Source organism: Hyalella azteca, unplaced genomic scaffold (assembly GCF_000764305.2).
Source record: "Hyalella azteca isolate HAZT.00-mixed unplaced genomic scaffold, Hazt_2.0.2 contig8077, whole genome shotgun sequence".
NCBI classification, from domain to species: domain Eukaryota; kingdom Metazoa; phylum Arthropoda; class Malacostraca; order Amphipoda; family Hyalellidae; genus Hyalella; species Hyalella azteca.
Window position 1 is genome coordinate 152260 of NW_025938181.1, and position 14607 is coordinate 166866.

The following is a 14607-nucleotide window of genomic DNA, read 5'->3' on the forward strand; positions in this document are numbered from 1 at the left end:
TAACAGTATTTATCACATCACTTGGTAGAGATGCTGACAGTTTAGCTACACGAAATGTAAATAAAATTTTCCTGTTATTTTCTGCGACGCATTAAATGAAAGGAGAATATAGTTTTAGAATATTAGATCCAATTTTATATGTGCACTTCTTGTCTCTCAAAAGACCTAACGAATTTTATCATTAGCGTTATGTAAAGCATTTTGATGATATTGCCAAAAACGTTGAGGAGCGTTTATGGTGTTGTATAACATTATTGTAGGTAAAAAAATACAACGAAAAAAAGTTTCAGTTAGCTCGATTTATCTCCCTAAGTCTAGATCATTTTTCTTAAGTCAGCGAAATTATAATTTTTTAAATGTTTTCTTTCTTGATTCTACTATATTTTTATGTTTCGCGAAGGACAATGTACTCTCTAATGTGCGAGTATCATAAACAAGTGTAAGCATCAAGCAGATATTCTTAATTTTACGGGACTACGTAATCTTTTTCGAGCACGTGTTTTTGGTTGCTTTTTAGTATAAATTCCACAGTGAAATTTTATTTCTATTACTGAAGTAAAATTGAATAATTTTCCCCAACTCTTCTCAAGTTTCATAAGAAATTCTGCACTCAATCCTACACTTGAAATTTTTGTTATACCGTGAAGAACATATCCTTTTAGGTGCAATCTACCCATTTTTTCTTCGACTAAGGCTTCTTCGCTTTTAGGGCGTAATTTGTCATTCTAGAGCTCGCTTGACCTATTGACTACATGTAGTCCTAAAAAACAGTCGTTTATTTCTTTAGGTTTGAAGTGCCGATATTATTATAAGACCGACCGGCCAGGATATAATTGGTCATAATTATTCACTCATCATGAACTTGAGAATTCGATCATATATGTCGCAGCTAAAGAGCTAGTGGTAGAATTTGTTCTCAGACTATGAAAGGCTTGGCTCTTTTTCAGGATTTGGTTGACTTCGTCTATAAAAATTTAAATTCTAATAACTTAAGCGTAAGTACAAAATTTTCAATGTCAGCAAATATGTATACCTGCGTTTCATGATTTTGTGCTTTTCTGGCAATTTTTTTACAGGTATGATTAATATTATGCGCCTTTATACCTAAAGATATATTTGACTTCATTGATATAGTTTTTTTCGTTTCTATACTCAATATTTTACTCTCAGTAATTTTTGGACGTTGACAAAGTATTTTTTATAACCATAAACGAATATCTCATGGGACCAATCGTCTCGCATTTGCTGTAACACTATCCCAGTGAAAATTTACAGACGCGGCAGCTTCTGATTTGGATTACCAGAAGCTGGGGCGACTCTAAATTTTGTTAGGGTCCCAGTGAAAATTTACAGACGCGGCAGCTTCTGATTTGGATTACCAGAAGCTGGGGCAACTCTAAATTTTGTTTGGATTATGGAATAACAATAGTATGCTTTATAATACCGCAATCTAATCAGCCACTACAAACAAACAGCGCATCGTTTCCTGCTGCATCTTTTGGCCCATAACAGCAGGGTAACATACCGTAACATACCGTAATCGTAGTAATATATAATCACTGGCAACAAACTTCAGCACATGGTAGCAAAGTATCCTGCCTCGTGTCCAGAGAGCTGTACACGAGTCGGCCTAGCCTGGTACCAGCCATCCTTGACTCTCTGCTGCACCTCAACTTGAGCGAGTCTAACTTGGCTGCGGTGCACCACAGCGTCCTTAACAACCTGCATGCTACCGAGCCTCAGCACTTGCCCTGCGTCGTCAAGTTCATCCTGCACTTCACTCCGCAAACATCATCTTATCAGGTCACTTCTTGGGCACAAATCATCGATATAATTTGATCAAAGTGTGTTCAAATAATAAAGAAAGGTTTGTACTTCTCAGCTTAATCGCTAAAAAATTAAAGAGCAAAATGAATTCTCGGTGAATTCTAAGTTTCTTTCTTGTCTGTAAAAGAATGTGCCTCTAAGTACTAGCAATGACGACCTGCGAACTGTTCGTGTTATGATCAGGCCCTCTGTATTGCAGAACCATCTATATTATGTGATCTGACAAGTGATTGTAGCTTGCAGCAATTATTTCATTGCGTATCGTTGTATTTGCCCCAACAGGTGTTGCGAGACGTGCGGGAGAAGCTCCACCTGCCCAAGGAAGAGGATGTAGGAGGTGGCACCAGCAGCGAGGGCCCCAGCAGCGAGGGCCCCAGCAGCCGCCCCAGCAGCAGCTCCGAGAACGCCGGCATCGCCGTCCTCGTCTGCTCCGCCATCAAGATGGCGCTGCTGCTCAAGAAGTTCCTTGTCAACTCTTGGCTCAAGGTAAGGGCATGTTTTCATTCATTCTCGTGTCGGAAATGCCCTACTTCACTCCTATTACTCATATTTAATATACCTATGTTTTTCATATTGAATATCTTTTTTTTAATTGAATATCTAATTTATATTGAATATATATATTTTTACTTTTTTTAAAGGAATCTCTGTGAAACAAAACGACGTTTGAATAGATCTGACAAACCTGATTACATTTCGTGTAGCTAAACTGTCTACATCTCTACCAAGTGATGTGATAAATACTGAATGCTTGTCAAAGCACAAGTATATAGTGCAATATTTGCGACCTCATTACAATGTTTTCAATGATGCCAGGTGATCGACGACGTGGAGTGCGACAAGATGCGTGCAGAGGACGTGCTGCTGCTGGTGGTGATGCACGACGCGTTCACCGCACGGCGCCGCCCCATACACTCCATCCTCAGGAACAAGATACGCACAGGGCTGCAGTACGACGCTCTCCTACAGGCCGCCCTCGCGTGCCATCCTGCCGTGAGTCATCGTTAACCGGTCTCTGTCTCATCAGTTATTTAACTATGATCAGTTATTCAGATCAATCACTTATATAGAGCTATTGCGTATACCTAATTTTTATATCAAGAATTATTCTCAAATTTCACTATATCAACTTTGTTTTATCTGCCGCCTCATTGCTTTATATGTGCGACCTCAATTTTTATTTTGTATTTTTGCATTACTATTGCCTTGCTGCCTCTGCTAACTGTCATGTCACTGGTGCAGGTGAAGCAGGAGTACTTCGACAGCATCAAGAAACTGGCCGGGGTTATGATCCGTTCTCCTGAGCCTGCCTGCTCGCAGTTCGGCGTCACCCTCTACAGGTGCTCACAAACTTTTGTATTTCAAAATTCGTACATTCTGTTAATAATCAATCCAAAAATGTCAGAATTTTAATCTACGCAAACAATAAAGACGAAGGAATGAATCATTGTAGTGCAATAAAACACTTCCAGATTAAAATTCTAGTGTTTTTAGCGCATGTTCTCATTTATGGAAAAAAGGCGCTATTGTGCTCGTCATGTCCATCCGTTCGTTCGTATGTCTGTCCGTCCGTCCGTCCGTCCGTCCGTGATTTCACGTTTTCGTCGACGAGAAAATGCGCTCTCTGTCACTCACTGCAGTGAGTACTGAGTTATATTTTTTATATAAATAAGTGAAAATTTCTGTCAGGATTTCGTTCGAGACGAGCGCGAGGAGCGCGTCGCTGCAGCAGGAGGTGGTGATGGCTCTCCTGGCCCACATGGGCGACGATCAACACGTGCGCCTCAACAGCCTCAGGCTGCTGGCCTCCCTCAGCCACAGCCATACGCTACATATGGCTCGCTTTGCCATCCATCTCAAGGTCTTGTCTCAATATCATTCTTACTCATGTCACAAACTCTGCTGGCCTCTCTCAGCTACAGCCATACGCTACATATGGCTCGCTTTGCCATCCATCTCAAGGTCTTGTCTCAATATCATTCTTACTCATGTCACAAACTCTTCTGGCCTCCCTCAGCTACAGCCATACGCTACATATGGCTCGCTTTGCCATCCATCTCAAGGTCTTGTCAAAATATCATTCTTACTCAAGTCACAAACTCTTCACGAAATCATCAACTTTGAAAAAATATTATTCGTTGATATCATTTTAATTGTATTTCATTTTTGTATGCAATAATCTGTACTTGAATCATATTTTTGTTGAATTCTATGGGTTTTTTCTGAAACATCTGTTCTAATATAACGAATACCGTAATAGGTAATAATAGCTAAAAGCCCTGCGTGAATGTTTTCTTCTTGTGCAGAGTTATTTACGTAAATAATAATAGATTATAAGACGTGCTTCATTGTTTGCTTCTTGTGCAGAGTTCGTTGGAGCAGCTGGAGCGACTGAGCCTGCAGGAGAGCAGGTGTCTCCTAGACGCCGTGTGCGCGGTGGCTGAGAGCGACAACACCACCGCACTGCACGCTGAGCTCGCCATACACACGCGCAAGATGCTTAACCATCCTGATGTCAGGTGACTTACAGCTGCACGTCAGGTGACTTACAGCCTGTCTCTTATACACATCTAGATGTGTATAAGAGACAGGCACGTCAGGTGACTTACAGCTGCACGTCAGGTGACTTACAGCTGCACGTCAGGTGACTTACAGCTGCACCTCGGGTGACTCACAGCTGCACGTCAAGTGATTCAATTAACTACACTCGGGACTTCTCTCCTCTCTCATGCATTATGCATCATAACTTATCTTGTCCCTCACACATTATGTATCATAACTTCTCTTATTCTGTTGTTTTTTATCCAATTTGTTTTATATTATTCTCTAATCTTTAGGGTGGGATTTGATGTTGAGGCGAATTTGAAATGTTACTATGGGCAATTATATATTGGTGTCGGTGTTGCCGTGTGTGAAGTGAGCTCTGTTGCTGGAGTGTCTTTCTGGGGCATGTGTTATTTTATTGTAAATGTGCTGGGAGCCTGGGACTTGCTTTGAGGTGTTATGTGATTTTTCCTTCAATTGTGGTGTAATATACCATAATTGTACTGTATTATACCTGAATTTTTTTGTAATATACCTGAATTGTGGTGTAATATGCCTGAATTGTGGTGTAATATACCTGAATTGTGGTGTATTATACCGGAATTTTTGTGTAATATACTTGAATTGTGGTGTAATATACCTGAATTGTGGTGAAATATACCTGAATTGTGGTGAAATATACCTGAATTGTCGTGTAATATGTCTGAATTGTGATGTGATTTATCGTCAAATTTGGAATGGTTAAAGCTAAAATATTGTGTAATTTAACCTTGAATGTAATGTGAATTTTCCTCATGTGTGATGCTTGTCCTAAAATATGGTTGAAATTGGGCAAGCAAAATATTGCCTGGCGATGAAGGCACAACGTGTCCCTAAAGTATTTTTTCCTACCAGGTACAAGCGGCTCGGTGTGCTGAGCGCCGTACTCACCTTGAAGAACTCGCACGAGTCTTCAGCAACTCAGGACTCGGGTGGGTCTGGCCTGAGCGCTGGTGGGGAGGATATTCTGGAGGTGGTGCGAGTGTGTACTGCTTCCTGCCCGCCTGCCTCCGCCCTCTTCATGGACGAGCTGGCCTCCACCATCCTCAGGGATGGCATCAACCCTAAGCTCGAGGTGGCTAGATAATGAGATAATCTTCAACCGCTTCTAACTTGAGCCACGTTTGTTATTCGACGTACTAATTTACGCAAAGCTTATGGTCCGTAAACACAATTGTCCGCATCAAGACGGATGAAATTCATTCATTAGATGAGTTTCAGTTACGATGAGGCTGTTAAATTACTCGATGGATGCATGAATATCTGCTTTATAATTAAGTGCGGCTTTCATTATGAACAGTGTATCATTGAGCTCGTCTGTTCGTGCTATTTCACTTTTTAAAATTCTCAATATATAATGCTATACTGTATAGTTGTTGAATTATTTAAGCAAATGTTTGCAAACATCTTTTTATTAAACTGTTATTTCTTCCAACTACAATCACCGCAAATTCTTTCTTCCCACTCGATTCCTTTTATCTTTTATTCTACATTTAGACTATACCCATCGATGTTGTGAATGAAATTTCTGGCGTAGTGAATAACTTCATGATTGTGATGGAAGCAACAACCAATCGGTGTTGTTTTCCTGATAAGTTTAATAAACGTGATGGTTTTGACACAGCGCTGGCTGAGTGGGAAGCTGGAAGAGAGTTTTGAGAATGTCTTCGTGGTGGATTTAGATCCCAAAACTCCACAGAAAGAGACCTCGCACATGCATCTGCCCGTTCAGCTTGCATTCGATTTAGAAGGTAATTTTTCCTCCGTAAAGTTGATCATAAAATTCAGCATTTTTTCGTGGCATTTGCTCGTGATTCCTCTGCAAATTTGTTGTGTGTTGTTGCTCTAATTGTGTCTTATGCAATAACTACTTGATTCAAGCATAGAAATTTGTCCTTGACTTTCGAGTTGAAAATAATGTTGGCATTACACGGAAAATATGTTGCCCTAGATTTTGATTTATTTAGACGGTACACCCGCATCACACTATGCTTCTCAACTTTTTCAAAGCTGACTAATGTCGACTGGTGTTGTGTGTGTTCTGTTGGCAAGAACCGTCCACGACTATTCGTGTATGTAACCCTCTTGTAAATACGGTGTAAGCCCGTATTTTTTACCCGTATACGTAGTCCTAAGGCCTAAGAACACGTCGAGGCCCATTTCTCGCCTGTAATTAGTGGGTTAGCTTGAAAAATCGTCAGTGACTGCCTGACGGAGTTACGAACTCGTAACTATTTTCGATAACATAGCCTCTGAGATATTTAATGTCCAGTCTTTATTGTGCCCATCAGTGGAGGAGCAAGCGGCGATTGTGCTCAACTTAGCGACGCTCGTGGAGCAGCTCGAGCTGCACCGCCGGCAGGAGAAGACCAGCAAATCTGCACGCACCTCAGATCTCGGCAGCACCGACGCCCAGCTCCAGTGAGAATCCCTGCTTTATTAACTGCTGTAGCTGTGATATAAGTAACTTGGTAAGGTAACGAAGTACTATGGGGGATTTGAATAGAATTATAATTGGTGTTTGTATTCAGGATTTGAGTTAAATTTGCTTTTAGCCTGCATAAATTTTTCTATGGGTGATAAGAGAATTTTTTGGCTGCTATTTACTTATTGTTCATGATTCAGTTCCAAATATTTAAACAAAAAACTGGCCACCAGAACGATAATATTGACGCTGGCGCCACACTTCCGCCTGCTGCGGATGTTGGTGTGCCATCTGAACGCGGGCGACTTGACCGCCATCGACGGGCTGCTGGGCTGTCCTCTCTACTACCCTCACTCTGACCTCCTCGTCACTGAAGCTTTCGTCAAGCTTCCGCCAGAGCAGCAAACACTTGTTATCTCCTGCCTGTTCTTTGCGTCCAACTGGTTCAGGGAACTCGTCAACGCGTTCGTCACTCAGAAGGCGCCTGAACTCAAACGGAAGGTGATTGTGGAGCCTGGTTATTAATGCACAAAGAAAGTTCATTATTCAATTGCTCCGAATAGGAGTTTTAGAAATTATACTGTTTGCATGTCACTCGTGTATCTAAGAAAATGTCGTGAACGATATTAGTCAGGAACGATATTAATGGATGTTTTGAGACTCAAGCGTGAATGATATCTTTTGAACAGGTGTACGCGAGGCTGCGTAACCTACTCGAAGTGGAACAAACGTTAAGTAAGTTGCTGCCGCTGTGCCCCAGCTATGAGCCTCACTTGGTGGCCTCTCATGTAGACCCAAACACGTCCATTACTCTACCCTCGGCTGCCGGTGCCGGCACGGGAGCTCCGAAGAAGAAGGGCAGGAAACCCAAAGCAAAGTGCGTATAAATATTTATTAATTATCAAAAAATGCATTTAATTGTCAAAACACTCATGCTGTTGAATTAAAAATTACAACACTTAATTTTAATTAATTGAACCTAATTTAGTAAAAAATACCATATCTCTACCTGCCCACACAGTAAGAAGGTAAAGCAAGACGCTGCATCTACCACAGCGCCTCTGACCCAGGCCTCACAAATGCCTGCTTCTATCCTCCCCTCCCAACCTCCGACATCACAGCCGCCAGACACACAGCCCCAGGTCGACAAACCTTTGGTAAAGCCCGCAGTTATTCTATTAAAATACTCTACATCTAAAAATATTCTAAATTAGCACACATTGACGTTTATTAGCAAGTCTAAATCAACCTTTGTTTCAGCGATCTGAGCGTATTGGCACCATTATCCGGATTGTGTGTGCAATTCGTGTACAAATATTTCTCGTTGTATCCTTAATGGTACTCCCAGATCAGACAAATTCTTTCTTTGACAAATTTCCGATGAAATCTTATTAATTGAACCCTACTTTTTCGCAGAGCTGCGACTTGAGCGCTTGTGCTCCATTCCTCCGTGAATTGCACCTTGATGTCTTCAGCCTGCTCTTCAAAACAATGTGTCTGGACCCAGATCTTCAGGTCTGTAACTCGTGTGTCTGGACCCAGATCTTCTTGTCGGTAACCCGAGTGTCTGGAACCAGATCTTCTTGTCGGTAACCCGTGTGTCTGAACCCAGATCTTCAGGTCTGTAACTCGTGTGTCTGGACCCAGATCTTCAGGTCTGTAACCCGTGTGTCTGGACCCTGATCTTCTTGTCGGTAACCCGTGTGTCTGGACCCTGTTCTTCTGGCCCCTAACACAAGAGCCTGACGCAGATTATCGTACCGGTAGTCAATGTGTCTGAACCCAGATCTTCAGAATTTTTACCCGAGTGTCTGGGTGAAGTTCTATAAGGCCCGTGTGACTATGCGCAGTTTCATAAAGCTGCTACATCGTTTTCTCTTAGATTATTTAAGATCTGTGCCAATAAATTGGTCTGAAATGCCCCCTACTTTGCGTTCTAAATTTTGCCTGTTTGAGTATATGAGTGCCTGTTGAAGAACGAGTTCTAGCTAATGTATATTGTTTAGTAGTTACACTGGTTTGGAATAGGTCACTACTATTGCGCGACCCTAGGCCTGTGTTGCACCTACGTGAATTGTTGCAATGTTTTTCCTCCTTTTGAAACGACTCCTCGAACGAAGCGACAGTAAAAACTGCCTCATCTGACGTGACCATCCTCAACGAGATGATTATGTAATTACTAATATATCACCGTCAAAGCCATTATACTTAACATATGGACAGAGCGGCGTCAGAATGTTGAGGCGTTCCCGACGCCCGAAAGAAGCCCCAACTCATCCTCACTGAATAAGATGAAATGATAACTTGAATTCAGAAAAGAAAGCATGAAATTGTGGAATAGTTATGTGCAAGATTAAATTGTAAAATAATTTAAATGGACCGAGTCGCTAGTCCTTGATGGCTCGAGAGTTACCGCCCGACAGACTTGATGATGGCTTAATGAAATTGACGATGATGCCTGCGGCGCGAAGTGAAGGAAGTTGTTATGAGGCGCTTGAAAAAACCTACCACGGCTTCAGTGGTACAGCGGGAATCGATGCTAATCTGTGTTTGAAGCGGTCAAGTTTAAACCAAATGGCTTTAAAGCGCTACAAAACTACGTTTAATAATAATGAAAATTGGAAGAGTAAAATGTTTACTCCGATCAGACTAACGCCAACCACCGCCAGACCTGAAAAACAGAATGGCGTTTGTTCATATAAGTCGCTTCTATTTCAGAATTTCCCCCAACATCTGAGCCGCAATTTTGCGTGAATTTTACGTCAATTGCTACTATGTCGAGGACCGTTTCGGTCAACTTTCTTGGCTCTATAGAAGCTATAATTTTTTGAACAATTAACTCTCTTCTCCCAAAATTAAATAGTTTTGAATGAAACTTTTTGATGTTTCAGGCGGCCGGCAACCAGCTGAGTGTGCTGGAGGCAGACTTCCTACTCACCGATCTCAACATGAAACTCGCGCACGTCTTCGGTGCAGACAAACGCTCTTCAGCACTCGGCAAGAGCACCGATAACAAAGGTTATATTTCACACCATGTATAGTTTATTATCAGTATGTTGTTGCGCATATACGTACCTGCAAAGGAATTTCTATTATTTGATTAAACGGAGTGTGGTCCAATCATTTTATACTTTTACTCTCGTTTATCATTATTCAGGTAATAGTTGAATATGAATTTCCATTCCCCATTATCCATGAGCTCAAAATCTTGCTTGTTGTGGGTTGTATTACGACGTTCGTTGAAGTCAGAGCGTCATCTTATTTGTATATTTTCAGAGGCTGGCTTCTGGCACCTGAACCTGTTCAGTGCGGAGGAGCTGGCAACGCAGACACAGCGATACGTCAAGCCCATCTGCGTCCATCTCGACAAAATCAACGCTTTCTTCTCCGTGTGTGATCGTTCTTTCAGATCTATATTTATGTGTGAATGTGTATAAAGTTGTGACATTTAAAGGAAACTATAATTTCATCACCTGCAACGCCCGTTTGAATTCTAGCTGATGAGTCTCGTTACATAAAACTTATCTAAAACGATAAGCCCAAACTTACATAGCTTTATCATTATAAATCATTATAAAATTGTGTCATTCTTCTGTATCACTTACTAAATCCATTTCGTGTTACCAGATACTAAAATCTTGACATAATATAACCAGGCTATATTTAGAGTATCGAATTAGCAAACCCTAATTGTAATATTTATTACAATTTATATTTAGAATTGTTATATTATAAATTTTTGTGTGACCAGTGACTAGCCTAGTGTTGGGATTATTGTCATCAGTATTGTGTAATTGTCCTGAAATATTATTATAAAACGATACTATTAAGAATGAGGATACTCTTATGAATGAGGATACTATTATGAATGAGGATACTATTAAGAATGAGGATACTATTAAGAATGAGGATACTACTATTAAGAATGAGGATACTATTATGAATGAGGATACTCTTATGAATGAGGATACTATTATGAATGAGGATACTATTATGAATGAGGATACTATTAAGAATGAGGATACTCTTATGAATGAGGATACTATTATGAATGAGGATACTCTTATGAACGAGGATACCATTAAGAATGAGGATACACTGGATAGTTCTGGATACACTGTAACCTTGTATGTGCAGAGCCTGATCGCGGACCACGACGGAGTGCTGGACTGCTCAGGCGTGCTCAACGACCGCACGCTGCCCATCGCCCGCGTCCAGGGGCTGCTGCTGACGTCCCTGCAGCTGCTGCTCGCCTGGCCGCAGCTACCTCGACATGAACTGCTCTGCAGTTGTGAGTTTTCATTGATGGTTTTATAATCATTTATTTCTCTCCAGTTTCAATTATCCTAGAATTACATTATAGTAAATGACTGTTTTAGTTACAAATCTAAAGTGAGTGATAGCCTGCTACATTTCTCGTGTTCTCGGTATTGTAATAAGAGTGCATTTGAATGAACCCTCTGTTGGCTTCGTAAACGACGCGAAGCGGCCATTTTGCAGCGGACGACGTCTGCATACTAAAACAATGAATAATTATAAATCAAATTTAATTGTCCCAAGTCATCATGGTTAGTATTATTAGTATGTTAAATAAAATAAATAGATGCCTTGACTGCGTAATGAATGTTTAAGCCTGCACGTAACCAACATTGCGCTGCGTCACCAGACATGCTGCGCGTGATCTGCCGCAAGACGTGGCCTGAGCGCAGCGTCGAGGACGTGCAAGCTTTGCCAACGGAACACCTTCTCTGGGGCGTCTTCTGTTATGCGAGACGTCAAATACACGCCTTGTTGGAGGTAATGTCGCTTTCATTATGTTCATTGTAAATGAATAATCTTAATGCTTTACCTTGCTCAAATTCTGTTAAATTTTAACTCCACTATAATAGTACAGAGTATAGGAGCATAGAAATTTGCATTATCATTCTTTGCTAGGGGCAATATTTAATGCGGTGCATGAATACCAATACTCAAAATTATGTCAATTGTGATAGAAATTTGATTTGTGTGATTTGCAGTTTTTTTGGTATCTTGAAAGTGATTGAAACTTGGAAGTATCTTACAATTAAATACAAGAACGTTTTTCTTAGCTTGGAAGTGCGGTGCTGCTCGTACGGCTCCTCGAAGTCATCGTGTCACTGGCCAGGAAACTCGGCTTCGAGTCTGTCCCTGAGGAGAGGCAGCAGGAGTCCGAGGACGTGGCGAGCAACGCTGACACGTCAAGTGATAGTCGTCTAGTAGCTTCCTTTTATGGACATAAACTCGGTTAGTAATATTTTCTGGCATTACCATAAAACGTCAAATGTTCGATGGTATTGCATAGTACTGCCGGCAATACGTTAGAATGTATTTTTTCTAGTATTCGGAATATGTTTGCGAGCTTTGATCTCGAGCGAATTCTGCAATCGATCAGCCAATTTAACAATTCGATTAAAGTCACACGTTTTTAATTTACTGTTAGTAACGTAGTGGGTGTAATATGACCTAATTTGCGATTGTCAGTTACAGGAAACTTTTCCGGCAAATAAATTGAAATTATGATAACTTCCATGCAGGCGAGGTGGTGTGCACGCTGCTGCAGCGCAACTGGACCACTGCGGCCGATGGGTTACCTGACAAGGGCCCGCTCTTCAACCAACGTGTTGCTCACTTGCTGCAGGTGATGCTTAGTATTAACCTGTGAAAAAGATACCACTGATCTAAGCATATGCCTCAGACCTTACCTTTTTATGCCTTAGGTTGTCATTCTGCAAAAGTTTCATTAAATTTCCTCAGTGTTGGTTCCGTACGAATCCGCGTCCTCTGAAAGTCATCCAACAAATCACAGTGAGCGGCATCGATGAATACATGAGCTCCAGCAACAGCAACCCTTCTTCTGAAGCATTTCCTACGCTCAACAAGTGAGACCACAAATGTTTCTTGATAAATCAGTATCAAATTTAGTACAATGTGAATAATTCGGCTGAAAAACAAACGTCACAGAGAGCCCATAATGTGAAATAGTAAAGAATTTTTTTTATTCACCTGCAGGTCCTGCAATTTAACCTGCAATTTTTTCAATGCAACATAAATTAATTACATCTTATCGCTTTTTCAAATGAAATCATGAAATAAGCTAACGAATTGTTTGCAGAAATTGAATAAAAGTTCACAGCGAAGTAACAAATAACTTTCAGATCAATTCGTTTTCGTTCCATTCTTATCAAATATTTTATTTCGCTTTATCATTCTCAATGACAGGCATATGCTGGTGATCTACTTGAGCTGCCTCTTGAGCAACCTCAGCCCCAGCGTCAAGAAAGCTTTGGCTGTGATTGATACCTCCAGCCTATCTGACGATTTGTCCACCCAAGAAGTAAGTGAAAAGTTTTTCATTTCAATTTCCACTCCAGATGTATAGGCTCAGCTTCGAGTTACCTGCTCTAGAGCTATTGGTGGCGTTTTTTCTTGTTGTAGTGATGCATAATGAAAAGTTTTCAATTTAATTATATGACGAGTTTTTCCTTTAGTTTCTAGCCTTGATCAGGAATCAGTTATTCTGTTATTATCCGAGATAATTTTATTAATTTCCTCTTAAATTTATGTGGAATAATGATTTAGGTTTGACCGGTTCGAATATATCGCTCCAACCTTTGATGATTTGTTATCAAAACAACTACTGTCTTGTCCACTGCCAAATTGCTTCATTGCTTATAGAAAAAAGTTTGTAAGCAATCAATTAGAAATTTATACAATGGGTGGAAGATGATGCAATATGATTGGAGGAGATGATGCAGCAACTTACGCCGTGCCAACATATGTTTTATTCGTTCCTCAGGAAATTAGAAGTGCAATGTTATGTCATTTGTGCTGCAGGAGAGCGTGCGTAGCCTGGCAGTTTGGTCGTCAGCAGTGGAGGTTTATACGAAGCTGATTCGTGTCGTGAAAAAACACCACTCACGTAGTCTACTTAGTGCGTGTCTCAAGGTGATTACATGCATTTCTATTAGTTTTCAATTTAACGATTTATATATGTTCCATACTGTCCTTAGACATCACAATAGTCTATAAGAATTTTTAATTTGGCTTTTATCTCCAAACTGTCGTTTTCTTTTGCTAAAAGGACCACTTGCCTTAAAAATGATTTGATTTTTTTTTTTTTGCTCAGATTTATATTTCGATTAATTTTTTTCAACTTTGTTCATTCCTCAAATGTTTGTCTATGCAGTTTGCTCGACCGTTCCTTGAACTCTTCCTAAGCCTCGGAATGCCTTTGATGGATTCCTCTCTAAAAGATCATAAAGATGATGTCTGCCAACTCCTCAAGACACTTCAGTCAGCTACCAGAATTTTACAGATTATCTGTACTGAGTCCAAGGTAAGATATTTCATCAGCTAGAAAGACGATGATTGACATATCCCAAGAATGTACTGTATACAGAGCGAGTGAATTGGAAACTTTTTCTCAAGTTGTGAATATCTTTGTGATTTCTACAGGTGAAAAAAGACGTGAGCTTGACATCGTATGTTCCTCTCATCCGTCGTTCTCTCGCAACGCTAGTTTTCCGTGTGAAAGCCATGCTGGTGCACCATAACTGTTCTAGAGCCTTCTGGCTCGGCGTTCTCAAGAACAGAAATCTCGATGGTGATATAATTGCTACACAGGTATGTCATTCAAACCTGAATAAAAAAAAAATAAAATATCACTATTAATATTTGTGGAAAATATCATTTCTTGTGACGAAAAGGCACGAATGTATTTTTTTCTGAAGTTCAGCGACTAAATTTAGTTT

The 14607-nt window shown here is 40.5% G+C and overlaps 1 protein-coding gene across 2 annotated transcripts in view; it reads left to right on the top strand.

Annotated features, from left to right (window-relative positions):
* Positions 1–14607, top strand: part of LOC108675737 (Fanconi anemia group D2 protein homolog) — a 29246-nt gene that overhangs the window by 14192 nt on the left and 447 nt on the right. For both annotated transcript variants that reach the window (XM_047881488.1, XM_047881489.1), the window contains exons 6-29: positions 1611–1803; positions 2110–2313; positions 2644–2820; positions 3070–3167; positions 3517–3688; positions 4195–4346; positions 5266–5485; positions 6035–6161; positions 6702–6831; positions 7069–7336; positions 7525–7712; positions 7857–7992; positions 8252–8350; positions 9727–9853; positions 10112–10224; positions 10973–11126; positions 11502–11632; positions 11926–12100; positions 12391–12494; positions 12611–12735; positions 13076–13190; positions 13691–13801; positions 14043–14192; positions 14312–14479. In XM_047881488.1, coding sequence (XP_047737444.1) covers positions 1611–1803; positions 2110–2313; positions 2644–2820; positions 3070–3167; positions 3517–3688; positions 4195–4346; positions 5266–5485; positions 6035–6161; positions 6702–6831; positions 7069–7336; positions 7525–7712; positions 7857–7992; positions 8252–8350; positions 9727–9853; positions 10112–10224; positions 10973–11126; positions 11502–11632; positions 11926–12100; positions 12391–12494; positions 12611–12735; positions 13076–13190; positions 13691–13801; positions 14043–14192; positions 14312–14479 — 3637 coding nt within the window. The remainder of the gene's footprint in view (positions 1–1610; positions 1804–2109; positions 2314–2643; positions 2821–3069; positions 3168–3516; positions 3689–4194; positions 4347–5265; positions 5486–6034; positions 6162–6701; positions 6832–7068; positions 7337–7524; positions 7713–7856; positions 7993–8251; positions 8351–9726; positions 9854–10111; positions 10225–10972; positions 11127–11501; positions 11633–11925; positions 12101–12390; positions 12495–12610; positions 12736–13075; positions 13191–13690; positions 13802–14042; positions 14193–14311; positions 14480–14607) is intronic.